Here is a 15885-nt window from a genome sequence, read left to right as displayed (position 1 = left end):
ATATTTGTAGCATTTTTGTCAGTAATTGGCTACGTTTGCTCAGAGTTGAGACACATGTTGTGGGAAATATACTATTCAACTTCTGTTCCCTTGGGAAAGGCAAAGATTAGCAACTTGTCTTGCCCTCCTGTGATTGTTTTGGATTGTAAAACATGGGTTGTTTGCCTGGCGTAAAAGTGAAATTTGGTGATTATATCTCAGTTTTTGTTGTTGTTTAAAGCCACCTGTTACACAGTCCAAGCTAGCTGTGCTATATGTTTCTGCAGCTCTATGAATGATTAACTGAGCTAGGATCTAGTTTTGCAGGTGAAGAAGGACTGATCAGTACTTTTCTGCACTACTTTTTAAACTGACTTAAATCTTTTTGAACTGAAATCTCCTGACACTTGGTTCAGTTCATTACGGTGGATGAGAGAATCCAAGCCTCCCAGAAAGAGGAATCTTAAGCCTACCTAAGTTCTAAATCTTAAAAAATGAATGCACAAAATTAAGAGCTATAGCTCATTTCTGCTGGATCTGTGAACTGTGAAACCGCATTAACCCAAGCAGAAAACCTAATCCTCTTAGAAAAATAAATAAGGAAGAGTGAAGCTGTAGCTCTTTTGTTGTTGTTATGCTGCACGTTGGTCAAAAATAATCAGATTCATGTGCTTGATTGTACTATCCCAGACAATTATTGAGATATATATTTAGCGCATCAGTATTTCTACAAATATAATAAGGAGCTGGGATAAATCCTGCAGTCCTTATTCCAGCTTAACTTCCAAGGACTGAGTGAGGGCTGCAGTTTTTGGGCCCTAGATAGTCTCATTTGGGGCCTCATTCTGATCTCACTTCTAACTATATGTCAGGAGGAACTCCCTGTAGTCGGTGTGAGTTCGCTGGGGTGAGCTCAGACCCAGGCCTTGCTGTTGGATTTCTCTGCCTCACTGTTGGTTGTGTGACGGTAAGCATAATTGTGAAGATGTATGTTTGTAAGGCTTGATCCTGCCCAAGCTGATCACCTCCCAGGAGGTGCTGTGCACACTCAACTGCTATCAACTTCCATGATAAATGAGGGTGCTGAGCACTTTGCAGCATTGGCCGCTGGGCTTGGAGTTTTCCTTCCAGCTATGGGCCTCCATCTTATGAAATCATCTGACTGAGGAGATGAGGGTGCACTGGGTGACTGTAGAATGTCCATCTCAATGTGCACTTTCAGTGAGCAGGACAAGCCTCTTTTTTTCACCTCATCCCTTTTATGACTCACTCACAGTGTCTGTCCTTTCCTTGTTGGCAGGGTGAGCCGGGCCCTAAAGGATTCCCTGGGAGTAAAGGATTACCTGGCCCTCTGGTAAGGCTGATTTTTAAAAAATATTCAATGTTAATAGGTGCTAGGTGCCTCGGTGCATTTGAAAATCCCACTGGTTGCCGATTTGTATCTTTAGGCCCCTCCAAACCTTTGAAAATCTGGTTGTAACACCTGTGGGTTTTGTCCCTCGAGTGGAAATGTATCTGGGGGCTCTTTCTTACACAGATATTGAGACAGTGGTGCTGCTGTGCAACGGATATTACAGTCACTGAAATGCTTTAATTTCGTACACTGGATCTGCAGTTTGCAGAGGCGCTGAAGATAAAGTCATCACAACCCTTCACGTGGCCACTAGATGGCACCATCTCTTAACATTCCTTTGCTGTTACAATACACTAAAAACGCTACTTTCCTCTAATGCTACTTAAATATAGTTTTTCTTTATTTAGTTTTAAAGTTACAATGCACTGAGCTTTAATACTCAGTAACTCCATGCTGTGTAACAGCCCCCGTGTCATGCGTGAAGAATAACAACAGCTTTCCTCTTTATCAGGAGGTTGGGAGGTTGTTTTCCCCAACCTCAGCCTTTTGTAAACACAGTATCTTTAGTAAAATTGAAGGGACAAATATTTTGTGAAGCTTCTGAAGCATAGAGTAAATTGTTTACAAATCGCTTCAATATATATATATCGATAGAGCTGTGTGTAAAGAAAATTTGTACTGGCATCTGTTATTCTAAACACAGGTTTTTTTATTAGGCTTCTTAAACACAGGGCTTAAATTCAGCTGGAGCCATCCGGAGCGGAGCTCTGGTAAATATTTTCAAACCCACGGGAGCCTCAGCGCACCCCGCGGGGCAGAAGCCCCAAGACCCCCTGCCCCACAGCTGTTGCCTGGAAGGGTGTGGGGGGCTCCAGGAAATAATCTCTGACAATTTAAGCCCTGCTTGGACATATTCCATTCCTCTAGTTAAGGGAGGGAGAGAGAGAGAGAGAGAGAGAGTGTGTGTGTGTGTGTGTGTGTGTGTTTATGTTTATCTTGAGTAGTCCTGTCTGAATCAATGTGTGTAAAGTAAAGCATGTGCAAACGTGTTTGCAGGATTGAAGCCTGAGAAGTTCTTAGTCACTGCAACTCTCACTGAAATCAAGGCTTGCCACACCCCTGGATTTGATCCCTATTTGGGGGGGGGGGAGGAAGAGAAGGGGAGTCCTTAAATCTGTTTTCAAATGTTGAATGTGAAACTGATGTGTCATTCCTTTTTACACTGTAAAAGGACAAAGGGGCTCTCTGATTCCTGCACTGAACTGTTGTTTGTCACATTTCAACCAGCTTTTTACATCTAAGAAATAGATTTGAATCTACTTTTTAATGGTGAAGGTGATACTGAATTGCAGTCAGAAGATTCTGCTGTTATAGTTTATAGAGTTGGGTTTTTTCTATTGAGAGGCAGCATAGTCCAATGCATAGTTTGCTAGATTGGGAGTTTGGAGACAAATTCAGTTCCCAGTTTTGCCACTAATTTGTGTGACTTTGTGATCTTTAAATTCTCTATGCCTTAGTCTCCTCATCTGTAATTAGAGTTAATGATATTTACCCAGGTTCCTAAAGTGCGTTGAGATTCACAAAGTAGAAGTGCTGTGTGAATGTCAAGTAACATGTTATGATTCATTAAGTTATTGTATTGCTGTAACTTCTGTTCATGGAATTATTGATACAGTATCACTGCAAACTTCTTCTCCTTGAGTAAGTCAGAGGGCAGCATTTAACATGGCACTCAGATGATTGCTAATGATCTCTCCTGGCACAGGACCCAGGGAGTAGAAGATGCACCATGGACTCACAGTGCTTCCATTGTGCCTTAAGGTTATAAGTAGGTAGGACTGGTCTGTAAAACTTCAACAGAACAGTTCTCCGTCGGAGAATGCAGTTTTGTTGAAATGCTTCATGGACTTGTGTCGATTTACCTGAAATTCCATTTTGGGGGGGATGGGGGTGGGGGGAAGAGTTCTGACAATCTCAAAACATCCTGCTTGGACTTTTAAAAAACAAAACATTTCATTTTTTCCTTCTCTCTGTTTCAGAATGTATTTCTTTTGTTTAAAAAAATCTAAATATTGTGATTGTTCCAAAATTAAGCAATTTTTTGGAACTTTCTTTTGCAGGGAATTTTGAGATTTTTAGGTTTTGTTCCTAAATGGAAAAAAAATCAAATTTCAAGATATCTAAATCCTCCTGTGACACAGCGCTGAGCAACAGCTGCTGAGCCAGCCCCTTGGTCCCTGCAGCGCTAATTAATTACTTCAGAGCAAACCTCATTACGAATAGCTAATTGAAGAGAACTAAGAGACTAATTAGACCAGGAGGCAGATAATACAAAAGGCACAGGAAGGAAGTAGGATGGGAGGAAGCAGATAGAAAGCGCGGGAGAGAGATTACTCTTTCTTGCTTGCCTCTGGAGCTGAGGGCTCCCTAGGTCAATAGGTTTAAGACTGTCTAGTGTACAAAGGTGGGGGGAAACTATTGTAAATAAACTGCACAGGGTGTTTTACCAGAAAAAGGTCTCTGAGCTGTTTGTGGACTTGAGAAGAGGCAGGAGCAAGCAGGGCCTTACTACATCTCCACAAAATGGAATTTCTGTTTTTCCATCCAGGTCTAATTATAAGGGAAAGGGGCCCAGGTGGCAGCAGGAAAACACATGACTCCATCGCAACCAGGGTGCTTGCACATACTGCCAGCTGTCTGTGAGGAAGGGCTTTTTCTGGGGCTAGGAGGCCCAGTAGAGTGTCAACCCAACCTTGCTCCTCTTGTGTATGTTTGTAGAGAGTCGATACACTCACCTCACCTGGGGGCCACACGGCATTTGTCTCCAGATAGATCTAGGAGTTAACATATGTGACTTTGGCTTTTTCCCACAGAGCTTTGGGGGTATCGGCGAAAAAGGAGAAAAGGGGATCCCTGGCTTACCAGGTGGCAGGGTAGGTAACTTTACTGTGGCCTTAAATCCCTGTTCTTGACAAGAGACGTACAGACTGGAATGTTCAACTTGTTTGTAAAGTGTCTTTATTTGTATTATCATAGTGCCGCGGAGTCCTAGTCACGGACCAGGCCCCCGCTGTGCTAGGCACTGTGCAAACACAGAACAAAAAGATGGTACCTGCCCCAAAGAGCTTCCAATCTAAGTGTCAGGCACAAGACAACAGATGGGTACAGACGGATAGGTTGGGGGGTTCAAGGAAACAGTGAGACAATATTGGTCAGTCTAATAAGCAGTGGTCACCAACAGCCTAACCGTTGTCAAGTTTTTCCACAAGTGTCACACAGCAAAGGAGAATTTTGAGGAGGGATTTGGAGGAGGATGGTGAGGTAGGTATTGTGGATGTTACGAGGCGCACCTCCCAAACATGGGAGAAAGCATGAAGGTGCTTGTTTGAAAACATAACAGATGAACAATGGAGGCTGGTGACACAGGCTGATCGGAGACAAGAGTTGACATCTAGACAGCAAATGAGAGATGGTTGGTAGGGTAGGGATAGGCTATGAAGGGCCTTGGAGGTGACAAGTAGCTTATGCTAGATGCGGTAAAGAAGGTGGGGGCGATGGAGGGATGCAAAGAGAGGGATGGCATGGCCCAGGTGACAGGCTGGGAAAATTATCTTTGCAGCAGCATTCCGAATGGACGTGAGCAGATACTGCTACTTGGCCATTCTTATTCTATAGTCCCACCGGTTTTCAACTCATTGCAAACCCCATTCCCCTACTTTGCGTATCTGCTCATTTATACTTCCAAATGTACATTCAGCTTGACTCTTGAGAACGTGCTCAATCCTCACAAATTCCATCACCGGAGCTTTCATCCATGCTGTAGTCATCTGGGACTCTAACTACAGCAGTTTCCTCCTCGGCCTTACAAATGACTGACCTTTGAGATCAATTCACAAGCAGAAGAAAAGGGCAACTGATATTCACAATGAACAGCTCTGTGACCTCCAGTGCTGAGCACCTCCTGTGAGGTTTTGTATCCTCAGTTTCAATGGAAGTTAGTCAGAGTTGAGGGGACTCTGCTGGCAGGATAAGGCCCTTGGGGTTCCTTTTCTCATCTGGGCAAGTTTGGGTGCCTTTGCTCCATAGATGTGACCACAGCAGTAGCTCCAAACATAAGAAATGTCATGAGAAAGAAAAATCCACATGCCTCCTTTCTCTTTGATTTTAAATTTTAAAAATCCCACATTCCTGTTTTCTCCAGTATCCACTGTTTTTCTTCCTCTAAGAACATAAGCACCAAACACACTGTATATTTGGAGTCCCTCTCATACAGGACTCTTTACTCACTAGCCTTCTTTTGTGCAGGCATTGATATTTGAACCCATAGTGTTTTTGCACCTGCAGTTTAGGTCACTTGGATTTGCACCCTCCCATGGATTTAAAAACTGGCTAACTGATAGATCTCAAAATCTAATCTCTGCATATCAGTCTGTGTTGGAGATGTGGTTAGCCCCCCGGCCAAGTCACAAACTTAGCTCTTCTGGAGTAGCAAGAGTCCAAACTAATAAATTCCAACAAACAAAAGGTGGTTCTGCCCTTTGGGGCTTCTGTTCAGCCTGCTCTCTGGGCCCTGTTTCCAGCCCCTTTCTGGGTTACCTTTAAGAGTCTTTCTGGCACTGGTATAGAGCACTTGGCCCCAGGCTGCTTCCCCTGGTATACCATTCTCAGACTCTGGCTCAGAGCCTTCCACAAAAGCCTGTCCTTTCCCCATGGTTCCTCTCTACATGACCCTCCTTACTCCCACCCCCTCAGGCTGGGAAGCAGCTAATTAATTATGGCATAGGTGTGGTTGGCCTTCTCTCCTCTTAAAGGGGCCAATTACCTGTGACCATGTCCCTTAGTGTGAGAAGTGCTGTTGGTTTGAGAATATATATAATATCAAACATGGTACCTGCCAAGAGGACCTGCCCACTCCCAGTCATGTGATAGTCACACAGCCATCCTTCAGACTACCATGAACAGCCTGCAGAGATTTGCTTTTCACATACAACATGAAGACCAAAAGGATTCTGCTGCTTTTTGTCCTTCAAAAGTTTGAAATTATTTTTCAAGATAAAAATGACCCATCTCTTAGTTTTACAATGTGAAAGTTGACACCAAGTTTTCAGTAAGTTGAGGAACCAGGACTGATTTTGTTTATAAGCACTTCAACTGTGCTAAATATGACAATGGTTACACAAGATGAGACAACTTTTGGCTTTCATACTATTGAATTCTTCCAAAAATGGCTTTTGATACTCAAGTTATTTAGGGTGAAATCCTGACCCTATTAAAGCCAATGGTAGTTTTGCCATTGACGTCAGTGGGGCCAGGGTTTCACCTTTAGATGTTAAGTTCTTAGGAGCAGGATTCATATATTTGTGTGTGTTCGTACAGTACCTAGGATAATGGGACCTAAACCCGGTTGTGACTCTTGAGTATGAAAGAAAGATAAAGGTTAAATAACACGTATTTTGCTGTTTTAGGGATTTCTGGGATTGGATGGATCTGATGGGATTCCAGGGAGAAAGGTACCAGGCTTGTTTAATTTTGGAAATACTTTTAACGTCTCGAGAAGTCATCTGAGCACCTAGGGTCTTCTCATATTATCCCATCTCCTGTCCTCCTTAATGAGCTCCACGTCAATGTCCCAGAAGGACACTGAGAGTTGGCCAGAAGAATGTCTGAAAACCAATGTAAGATTTTCTCTCTCTAACCATTTTCCCCACCAGAGGCTTAGAAAATAACCACCACAGAGATTTGAAACTGTACACTCCCTCCCGGTGTAACCAATGCTCTTACTTTTCAGGGCCATCTGTCACATAGTGTCCTGCACACTGGTGCAAATGATCAGTGCATTAAGTTTCTGAAAGGCTGTGAAGGCCTGTGCACCCTCAGTTGTACCAGTGCAATGTGGTCACAGAACAGCTATCAGAGCCATTTTTCACCATCTTACATGTAGGCACTGAACACTCTAAGATGTTGGCAGGTCCTTGGGGAGCGGGGCAGGTGTAGGTTGGATCCTCACTGCTTTCTGGTCTAGCCCTGTTTTCACAGATACTGTGTGTGAGAGTATTTCCCAGTATACTTTACAGTGAATGGTCATGAGATAGAAATGAGTCTTGAGCAGCGGGATTCTGAACCGTGTTGTTTATGAGGTGGTCTGTGGCTATCCAAGAATTCAGGATCACAGGCTGGGATAGAACCCAACAGACATCTCTCCATGAGAATTCCCTTTAAATGCAGCCACAGCTCAGCTTATGACCTACATTGGAGCAGGTTTGATAGTCATTCCAGTAGAGGGCAGTAGTGCACTTGCACACTAGTCAGTGCATCATAAGACCAAAGGGAACTTTGGTGGCTCTGTATCAGCAGCAGAGTCCTCTGAACCATACACAGTATTACAACACACTACTGGGAAATGGTTAGTCAGTGAGATAAGACTTACCTGGTTTAGTGCAGGTGACTTGGGGGAGAAGAGGAGGCAGTAGAGAGAACTTACATACTGGGCACAGTTTGACGAATGCCCTTTCCCTTACCAACAGTCTCAGCAATTCTGTCAGAGCCCTGAGGATGACATCCTGATTTTCCCTACTTCCCGTTCCACCCCATCACCGCCCCCACCCTTCTAGCTGAGTAGGCCAAGAAAAATGTCTTTTGGAACCCCAGTATGTTGCTCAGTAAGAGGGCATTGAGACAGGGACGCCGCCGACTTTTTCTTCCCATGGGCCAATCTCACTGCTCCTGCAGACCTCCTGCAGGACAAGTGACTGGGAGTAAGATTCAAACACAGGTATTGGAGAGCACTAAAACGAGGCCTGCACAGGCCCTCCCTTCTTGTTTCATAAGCTAATGTTGTTGTGTGTTTGTTTTACAGGGTCAGTTTGGTTTCTCTGGTTTTCCTGGGCTGGATGGAGTGCAAGGAATGAAGGTAACTTCTCCAATGGGAACATTAAAGCGCTGCTCCTATTACAAAATTTGTCATTACTCCAGTCAAATCTCTTTCTTACTTCTGTATCATTGTGATGTTTTCTTTAATGTCAGTTTTCCATCTGCTTCATTGTCAGGGTAACTAAATTGGTGGTTATGGTTTTCTGGTGAACCCTCATATATTTTAAGTGAGTTGTCCTGATAATACTACGTTTTGTGTGTGATAGCTGTATGCTTCCTCGCTGGAGAGAAATGGGAGTACAGTCCCTTCTATATCCTTCAATCTACCCCAGTGAATCTTCGCTATGAAAGGAGTAAAGATACTGGTCTACTCTCAGAGCACTATTGCTGGAAGAGACAACAAAACAACGTTTCATCAGCAGACACCATCAGGGCGCTAGTGATGAGATGCAGGGTGACATTACCAACTCTTGCTTATTTTAGTTGGGTGAAGTCAGGTGTGGCTGGAGGCTGTCATGCCTCACAGAGCTCAAGTTACTGAACTTCAGGGCTGAAGGGCCTGTAGATAACGACGGTTATGGGTGCTTTAGACATGCATGTATTAATAACAACTCACCTGGGCTTTTACCAAGGGGTTGTACAGAACGGGGTGAGCAGAGATGAGGAACCTGATATTGGTCCAGATGTTGGTTTGATAAATGATGTTTTGTGAACATGGTACAAGGATGCCAATGCTCTCTCCTGAGCTAGCAAAATGCAGGCAGGTAAGGGATAAAAGCACCTTTCTGTGGACAGCCGTTAGTTTCGTCATACAAGTGGTGTATAAGTCATGAATGCAGAGATCATTAGGAAGAACAGAAGAGCAAAGGGAATAATTCATTAAAAAAGGGAATCCTTATTACATCAAGGAACTACTATTAACTTTGCCACCAAGGCAGATCCCTGCATAGTAACAGGCACTCTTTCTTCCCTGCTTTCTGATCTTTAAAGAACTTGAAAACAATATGAATCTGTTTAAATTTACAGGGTGAATTAGGTGAAATGGGTCCTCCAGGCCCTCTTATTTCTCTTGATAGAGAAGACAGACTGGTCTCAGGTAACTCTTTAGATTTTGTTTTGCAAAGTAATTTTAAATGCACCTATTTTAATCCGCTCTATGTCCTTCTTATGTTTTTATGTTAATACAAATTTTCTTATCAACTCACCAGCACTGTTCAGTGGGCCAAATTCATCCCTGTTGTAATTACATTGACTTAGTGGTATTACTACAGGGATAAATTTGGCGCAGAGTGTGCAGCTTCAGAGTTTGCTGTATATCTGCCACTCTCCCAATTAAATGCAATGCTATCTGAATACAGGCAGAGTGATATGTTTAGAGCATCAGTGATTGACTGTGTTAGCATCGTCCTGTATATCTGGAGCCCAGAAAAATATACACCACCCGTAGGCTTATTTCATTGTAGCAATGCTATTAAGAGAAAACTCCCCCTTTTCTCTCTTGCAAATAAATAAATTGAATGCCTCTTTAGTATTCTCACTCCTTCACCGTTGCTGGATATTACTGAGGAGAATAGTGTAGTAAATTCCAGGACTGAATAAGGCATGGGTGGAAATAACATCTGCAGCTCCATTGGTGAGGGCAGAAATTACACAGGCTAGCTTCTGCATATAGTGCTGTGGGGCATAAGATGATCACCAGTTGGGGCCAGGGAGAAATTTCTGCCTAGTGTTACTGCATTGGGTGAATAAGTACATTAAAAAGTGGTCTGCACCTTTTGCTAGCACAGAGCAACGGCCAATGTGGGAGACAGGGAAGTGGACTACATGGACTCTTTCTGCAGGGTCATTCTTGAGTTTTTCTACTTTTAATATTTTTGTCCAGTAGGTGTGCCAGGAGATCCCGGGACTCCAGGGACTCCAGGCCCTCGAGGAGATGAAGGAATTGCCGGTTTACCAGGCCTTCCTGGCACCCCAGGTCTCTCAGCTCTTGTTGGAGGTAAAGCATCTGCTAATATGAGTTCCAAGTAAGCTGTTAGCATGCTGTTTGTCCATGTTTGTAGCTGTCTTTGCTTGTGTATCGACACAATTAATTGAACAACTGTTGATTCACTTATTAATGGAGGTGCTGAAATCCCCACTACAGGATTGCAGCATGCGTAACTTCACTTCAGCAGCCTTGGCGATACACTCTGCCAAGCGCAATAGCTAGAATATTGTAACCTGTATGAGGAATAGTATTTTATGTGAAAACAATTTAATTCAGAGATAGAGACAGAAAACCTGGGAGAACCAATATCTAGTTTTTCTCTCATTTGCCATGCAAGACACACAGAGTTTAATTCGATGCCCTGGGAAGTCATTGACATTGACTTAAGTGGGAGCGGGCTCAAGCCCATAGCAATTAGGGCATATCTCAGTGCATTTGTGAATATGCAACACAGCTGTGTTCGTGGCCTTTCTGTGTTTGTGAGTTCCCTGGCAAATGAGTTTGCTGGCAGTTTTGTTCACAGAAATGGAGAACTCTAAGTAAATATTAGAAAATCTGTTAAAAATGACTTTTGAGTGTAAGTACTCACCCTGGAAACCCGAAGCTAAGAGATGGATGAGCTAGTCGTGGTACAGAAACAAACTGGTGTGTCCGGTCAAAAGCAGTCAATGTAACCTGAACATCACACATTGAACCCTTGCCCTCAAATGATCTACAGATTGAGAATTATTTGTCAAATTATTTTGCTCACCGGACAATTTGCAAATAGGAAAAAAAAGTCTATATTTGTCAAATTATCCACTATACATTATTCACTCAGTAACAGTAATGTAGCTTTTATATTGTGCTTCACATTTTCAGAATATATCACTAGCTTGCTTAATTATTTATGCTCACTAACCAAAGTGACTTAACTAAGGCTCTGCACTAATGCAGTATTTTCGCTGGCCTAGGCAGCTGCCATTTATAATAATAAAAAAGTGTGACTCTCAAAGATGGCTATTGTTAATAGTCTTTTCTTTATGTGCAATGACAAGACTTCCTGCATGAACATAATATCAGCCCAATGTGCAATGCTAATCTTCATAAAATGAAAAATATCTGGATCCACATGCTGCTGGAGAGTTGGCTAACTACATAGTATATGCCTATGTTTTCTTTAGGGCCACCAGGTCCCATGGGATTTCCAGGTATTCCAGGTATTACTGGTGAACCAGGAGACCAAGGGAGAGCAACAATTGGATTACCGGGCACTCCAGGCATAGATGGTTTACCGGGTATGCCAGGACCTCCAGGATTGCCTGGTCCATCACGTATGTAAATTTCTTAGACTTGCTTTTGTACAGGATTGAAATATAAACAAACAAAATAATCTTTTGGTGTGCTCTCTCTCTATATATGTATATTATTTACCACTGAAGAATATGCATCTGTCTATATTAAGTACTTATATGGCCCCTCATGAGTGCTGTATGTGAGTGCCTTACAATCTGTAATGTATTTATCCTCATAACACCTTGAGAGGTAGGGAAGTGCTATTATGCCCATTTTACAGGTGAGGAACTGAGACAGAGAGGGACTAAGTAACTTGCCCGAGGTCATGCTGGAAGTCTGTGCCAGAGCAAGGAGTTGAATCTGGGATTCCCAAGTCCTAGGCTAGTGCCCTAATCACTGGCCCAAGAAACAGAAGAAGTGGGGTATCAAACCTGGGGCCTCATACATGCAAGGCATGTGCTCTAGCACTAAACTACATGCCTCAGTTACATGAAGAGCACATACTCTAGCACTGATCTACGTTCCCCATGTACAGTAAAATGCCAGCTCTATCTACTCAGTTTGGATTCTTTCATTGACGAATGGGCAATCATCAGACTAGCCAGGATGGGCAGGGTTGGTGTCCCTAGCCTCTGTTTGCCAGAAGCTGGGAATGGTCAACAGGGGTGGATCACTTGATGATTACCTGTTCTATTCATTCCCTCTGAAGCACCTGGCATTGGCCACTGTCAGAAGACTGGATACTGGTCTAGATGGACCTTTGGTCTGACCCAGTATGGCCGCTCTCATGGTCTTATTTTTTTATGTAGTGATCTCCAGAAAGGATAAAGCATGAAAACCTAGTTATTTGAATATTGCCAACAAATGTTGGGTTGCTACACAGCAAATCAATTATAAAAACTATAATGAAGTTACATTCATCAGCTGTCTCTTATTAAGATGTACAGCTTTCAGTCATTTCTTGTTTTTCCCCGTGACATCATGGGCAGGGATGAGATCCCTAGCCTCTGTTTGCCAGAAGCTGGGAATGGGCAACAGGGGATGTATCACTTGATGATTACCTGTTCTGTTCATTCCCTCTGAAGCACCTGGCATTGGCCACTGTCAGAAGACAGGATATTGGGCTAGATGGACCTTTGGTCTGACCCAGCATGGCCATGCTTATGTTCTTATGAGAACAGCTCAGGTGAGTAAGTATTCTGGGTCAGGATTGTCAAATAGGATCCAAATATAAAGATGCATCTTTTAGATTTAAGGATGCTGGCCTTTTATCTGTACTTTATTGCTGCCCTGCTTGGTATAATAACATACATTCTGATTCATTTTGCTTAGAAAATGAGTGATAAATGAAAAGGATTTAATTCTGTATCAGCCTTGTATTCTAGAACACTGCCTAGTATGCTGGGTAAGGAATTTGGTGTTTTGTGCTGATGACCTGCCTTCCTCTTGATAAAGCTGAACTTTCAGGACATGAGGCTGACTTGAATAATCCAGCCAATGAACATGCAATGGATATTATGTTGTCCCTCAGTCTGTTGACATGGTATTGTCAGACAGTATTAAGTCAATGGGGAAGGCACAACCCCTCCCTTATCAATAATTGACTCAGTCGAATAGGTAGAATTAGGCCCTTTCACTGCAGCTAAAAAGTTCATACCTTTTTGCAGCAGTTTTGTTTCATTTGTTTGAATGGAAGATTAGGAAGTGTGTGCTGTACAGTACAGGCAGTATCTCAGAGCTAATGGGTCCTTTAAAATGGCTTTACTGGATCTCCTTAAAGCCAGGCCTGCCAATCACTTAATGTCAGACGCGGCTGTGTTTTGTTCTAAAACCAAGTTTATGTGGAAAGGATTTTAACTGTAATATTTCCGAATCAATGTAGGGAATACTCCTGCAGTGGTGGCGGGGAAGTAGGGGGGAGGGAGCAGATCGTTTTCATCTCTAACTTCAGTAAGCCAATTTGCCTTCCAGTCTTAGTTATTTTAAAATAAACTCCTGGTCCCAGCACACTGGCAAAGTAACTGGGAGAGAGGCTGGGGAGCTCTGCAGGGGACAGGCAGCTGGGGTGGGGTGGGGGTTACAGTCACACACGCGCAGCAGAGCCATTGTACAAACACTAGGTAACCCTGATAGCTCCTGTTCCCATAGGCCTCAAGAGCGCAATGGCAGTGGAACTGCATAGTCACAGATCCATTGATTTGCCCCCATTTCAACCTCTCTCCCCTCCTCCTTAAAAACCCTGTGCATTGGGGTGCAGGGAGTCCCGGCAAAGTATGGCTTTCCAGGGCACGTAGGATACAGCCCCCTCTGTAGGGTCCCAGCATCCTGCCTCCTCAGTACAGTGAAACCTCAGGAGTTCTATAGCATCAGGTCCCAATGTGGAAATGGAGGCTGAGGAAGGCAAGGTTTGACCTGAATAATTTTCACTTCTCTCTAGAACCTCTCAGTTTCACCTTGATTTGGTCTTGTGCCAGTTGTTTAGTTTTTGAAATAAGAAGCGTACCTGGCAGACGAAGAGAAAAGGAAAACCCCAGAGTATTAATACTCAGGGCTTCTTCTGCTGGTCTCTGTGGTACCCTACCAAGCCAAAGCAAATTTAACATGGACAACATTACAATACTGGGCCAAATTCTGTTCTTCATGGAATTGAAATCAGTGCAGTCGCATCCACTTATACCAGGACTCAGTATGGCTCCAGGCCATCTGCCCAAAGTAGCTGTTATTGTGGCTGGCTAATGGAGCTGAATGAAATTTAGACTTCCTGTGCCTTTGCTGATATCCTTTCCTCCTTGTGTTTCTATCTGAAGAAATCCTCAATGGAGAACCTGGGGAACCAGGAAGACCTGGACAACGGGGGACACCAGGAGTTTTCGGACTAAAGGGGACCAAAGGTGAAATTTACCGTAACTTTCCTACCTTGCCGCTTGCATCATCATTGAAACCTGTGAAAAATGGTGTGAAATGCTACCTAGCCAGAATGGCTTTACACTCACTTTGCTCATTTTGTACTCACCGACGACACCAAGTGCAAAGCAGTGTGGGAAGGTTCAGGCAATGGAGATCCAATTATCTGTTTCCACAGTGCCAACAAAAACTCTCTTTCACTCTGTTTTCCAGGGGATCCAGGTGATTGTGCTTGTGATGGAGGAGCCACAAGAGCTGGACCAAAAGGTGCACCAGGCCCTCTGGGTCCACCAGGAAGTCCTGGTGAACCTGGATTTAAGGGTTCCAGTGGAGATCCAGGCACTGTGGGTGCACAAGGGCCGCGAGGGCCTCCAGTAAGTCAGGATAGGATTTCTTCAGTCTCCACCGGTTAAAGGAAAAAGTGTTGTTCCATGCCATTGGCCAAAATAGTCTAAATTGAAACCTGAAGGATTTTTTTTTAAATGATTGTTTCTGCTTGGTTGGGTAAGAAGGCAAAAAACAATTTGTAGAAATAAGATAAAAGCCCAGAAATGTCATCAATGCAAGGTGTTAGAGAGAGAAGAGTGTTGATCAGAGCTCTCTATGTAAGCTCAAAAGCTTGTCTCTCTGCCCAACTGAAGGTGGTCCAATAAAAGATTACCTCTCCCACCTTGTCTCTCTCTTATCCTGAGACTAGCTTGCCTACAACAATACCGCATGCAGCAATGCATGGTTGTGATTCTGAGAACTAGTTAGAGTGGAGACATTTAGTCACCATAAGTCTAAATAGCTCTAGTCAAGCGTGAAGTAATGAGTATTAGGTTATGGGCTCGTTCTGGGCCAGAGGTTGGTTTGGAAATGAGAAATGCATTTGGATGAAGAAAAGATAAATGGTGAGCCCTTTGCCTGTTGGTAGCAGTAACAGTAAATGTTCCTCTCTGATGTAATTCTTTCCTAGCTGCTGCTGTAATGCCATTTTTAAGTTGATCTTTTATTTTAAAAAAAGAAGAGTGAGATTTTCAAAGTGCTGAGCATAGGCCAGCTGTGAGGACTTTTGAAAATCCCACTCTAAATGTTTCAGGCTAGTCGTGTCAGCTTCAGTGAGCTCTGTGCATTTGTTGTTAATTTATTATGTAAATATTTTATCGGTCATTAATTTTTTTCCTGCTCTTGATGATTTCTGTGGAGTGAAGGCCTTTCCATGCATGTTCATGTACCTGTTTTCTCTCTTTCTGCCTCCAGGCTTTACCTGGTCAACCAGGTTCTCCAGGCCTTAAGGGAGAAAAAGGGGATCCATCTTTTGCAAGAGGCAGAGGTCTCCGGGGGGATCTTGGTGCAAGAGGAGCCAGAGGGCCTTCTGGTATCCCAGGAACTCCTGGCAGAGATGGATTCCCAGGTTTACCAGGCCAGCCAGGTCCTCCGGTGAGTTTATACTTATGCAACAAAAAGAAGAGTGCTTCAAAATTGTAATAAGAAGGAACAATGATAGTAAAATGGCTGAATTGTATGTCGCGAT

General features: G+C 43.4%; 1 protein-coding gene across 3 annotated transcripts in view; it reads left to right on the top strand.

Annotated features, from left to right (window-relative positions):
* Window positions 1-15885, top strand: part of COL4A6 (collagen type IV alpha 6 chain) — a 53001-nt gene that overhangs the window by 4382 nt on the left and 32734 nt on the right. For 2 of the 3 annotated variants that reach the window (XM_029911844.1, XM_029911843.1), the window contains exons 6-15: window positions 1280-1333; window positions 4207-4266; window positions 6799-6843; window positions 8190-8243; window positions 9230-9299; window positions 10086-10199; window positions 11354-11503; window positions 14273-14356; window positions 14583-14743; window positions 15612-15791. In XM_029911844.1, coding sequence (XP_029767704.1) covers window positions 1280-1333; window positions 4207-4266; window positions 6799-6843; window positions 8190-8243; window positions 9230-9299; window positions 10086-10199; window positions 11354-11503; window positions 14273-14356; window positions 14583-14743; window positions 15612-15791 — 972 coding nt within the window. The remainder of the gene's footprint in view (window positions 1-1279; window positions 1334-4206; window positions 4267-6798; window positions 6844-8189; window positions 8244-9229; window positions 9300-10085; window positions 10200-11353; window positions 11504-14272; window positions 14357-14582; window positions 14744-15611; window positions 15792-15885) is intronic. The other variant, XM_029911842.1, reaches the window with a different exon arrangement.

The sequence above is a fragment of the Terrapene carolina genome, unplaced genomic scaffold, assembly GCF_002925995.2.
Source record: "Terrapene carolina triunguis isolate 2854851 unplaced genomic scaffold, T_m_triunguis-2.0 Scaffold131, whole genome shotgun sequence".
In the NCBI taxonomy this organism is placed as follows: Eukaryota; Metazoa; Chordata; order Testudines; family Emydidae; genus Terrapene; species Terrapene triunguis.
Note: the sequence above shows the minus strand (reverse complement) of the source record. Positions and strands in the feature narration are given on the sequence as shown.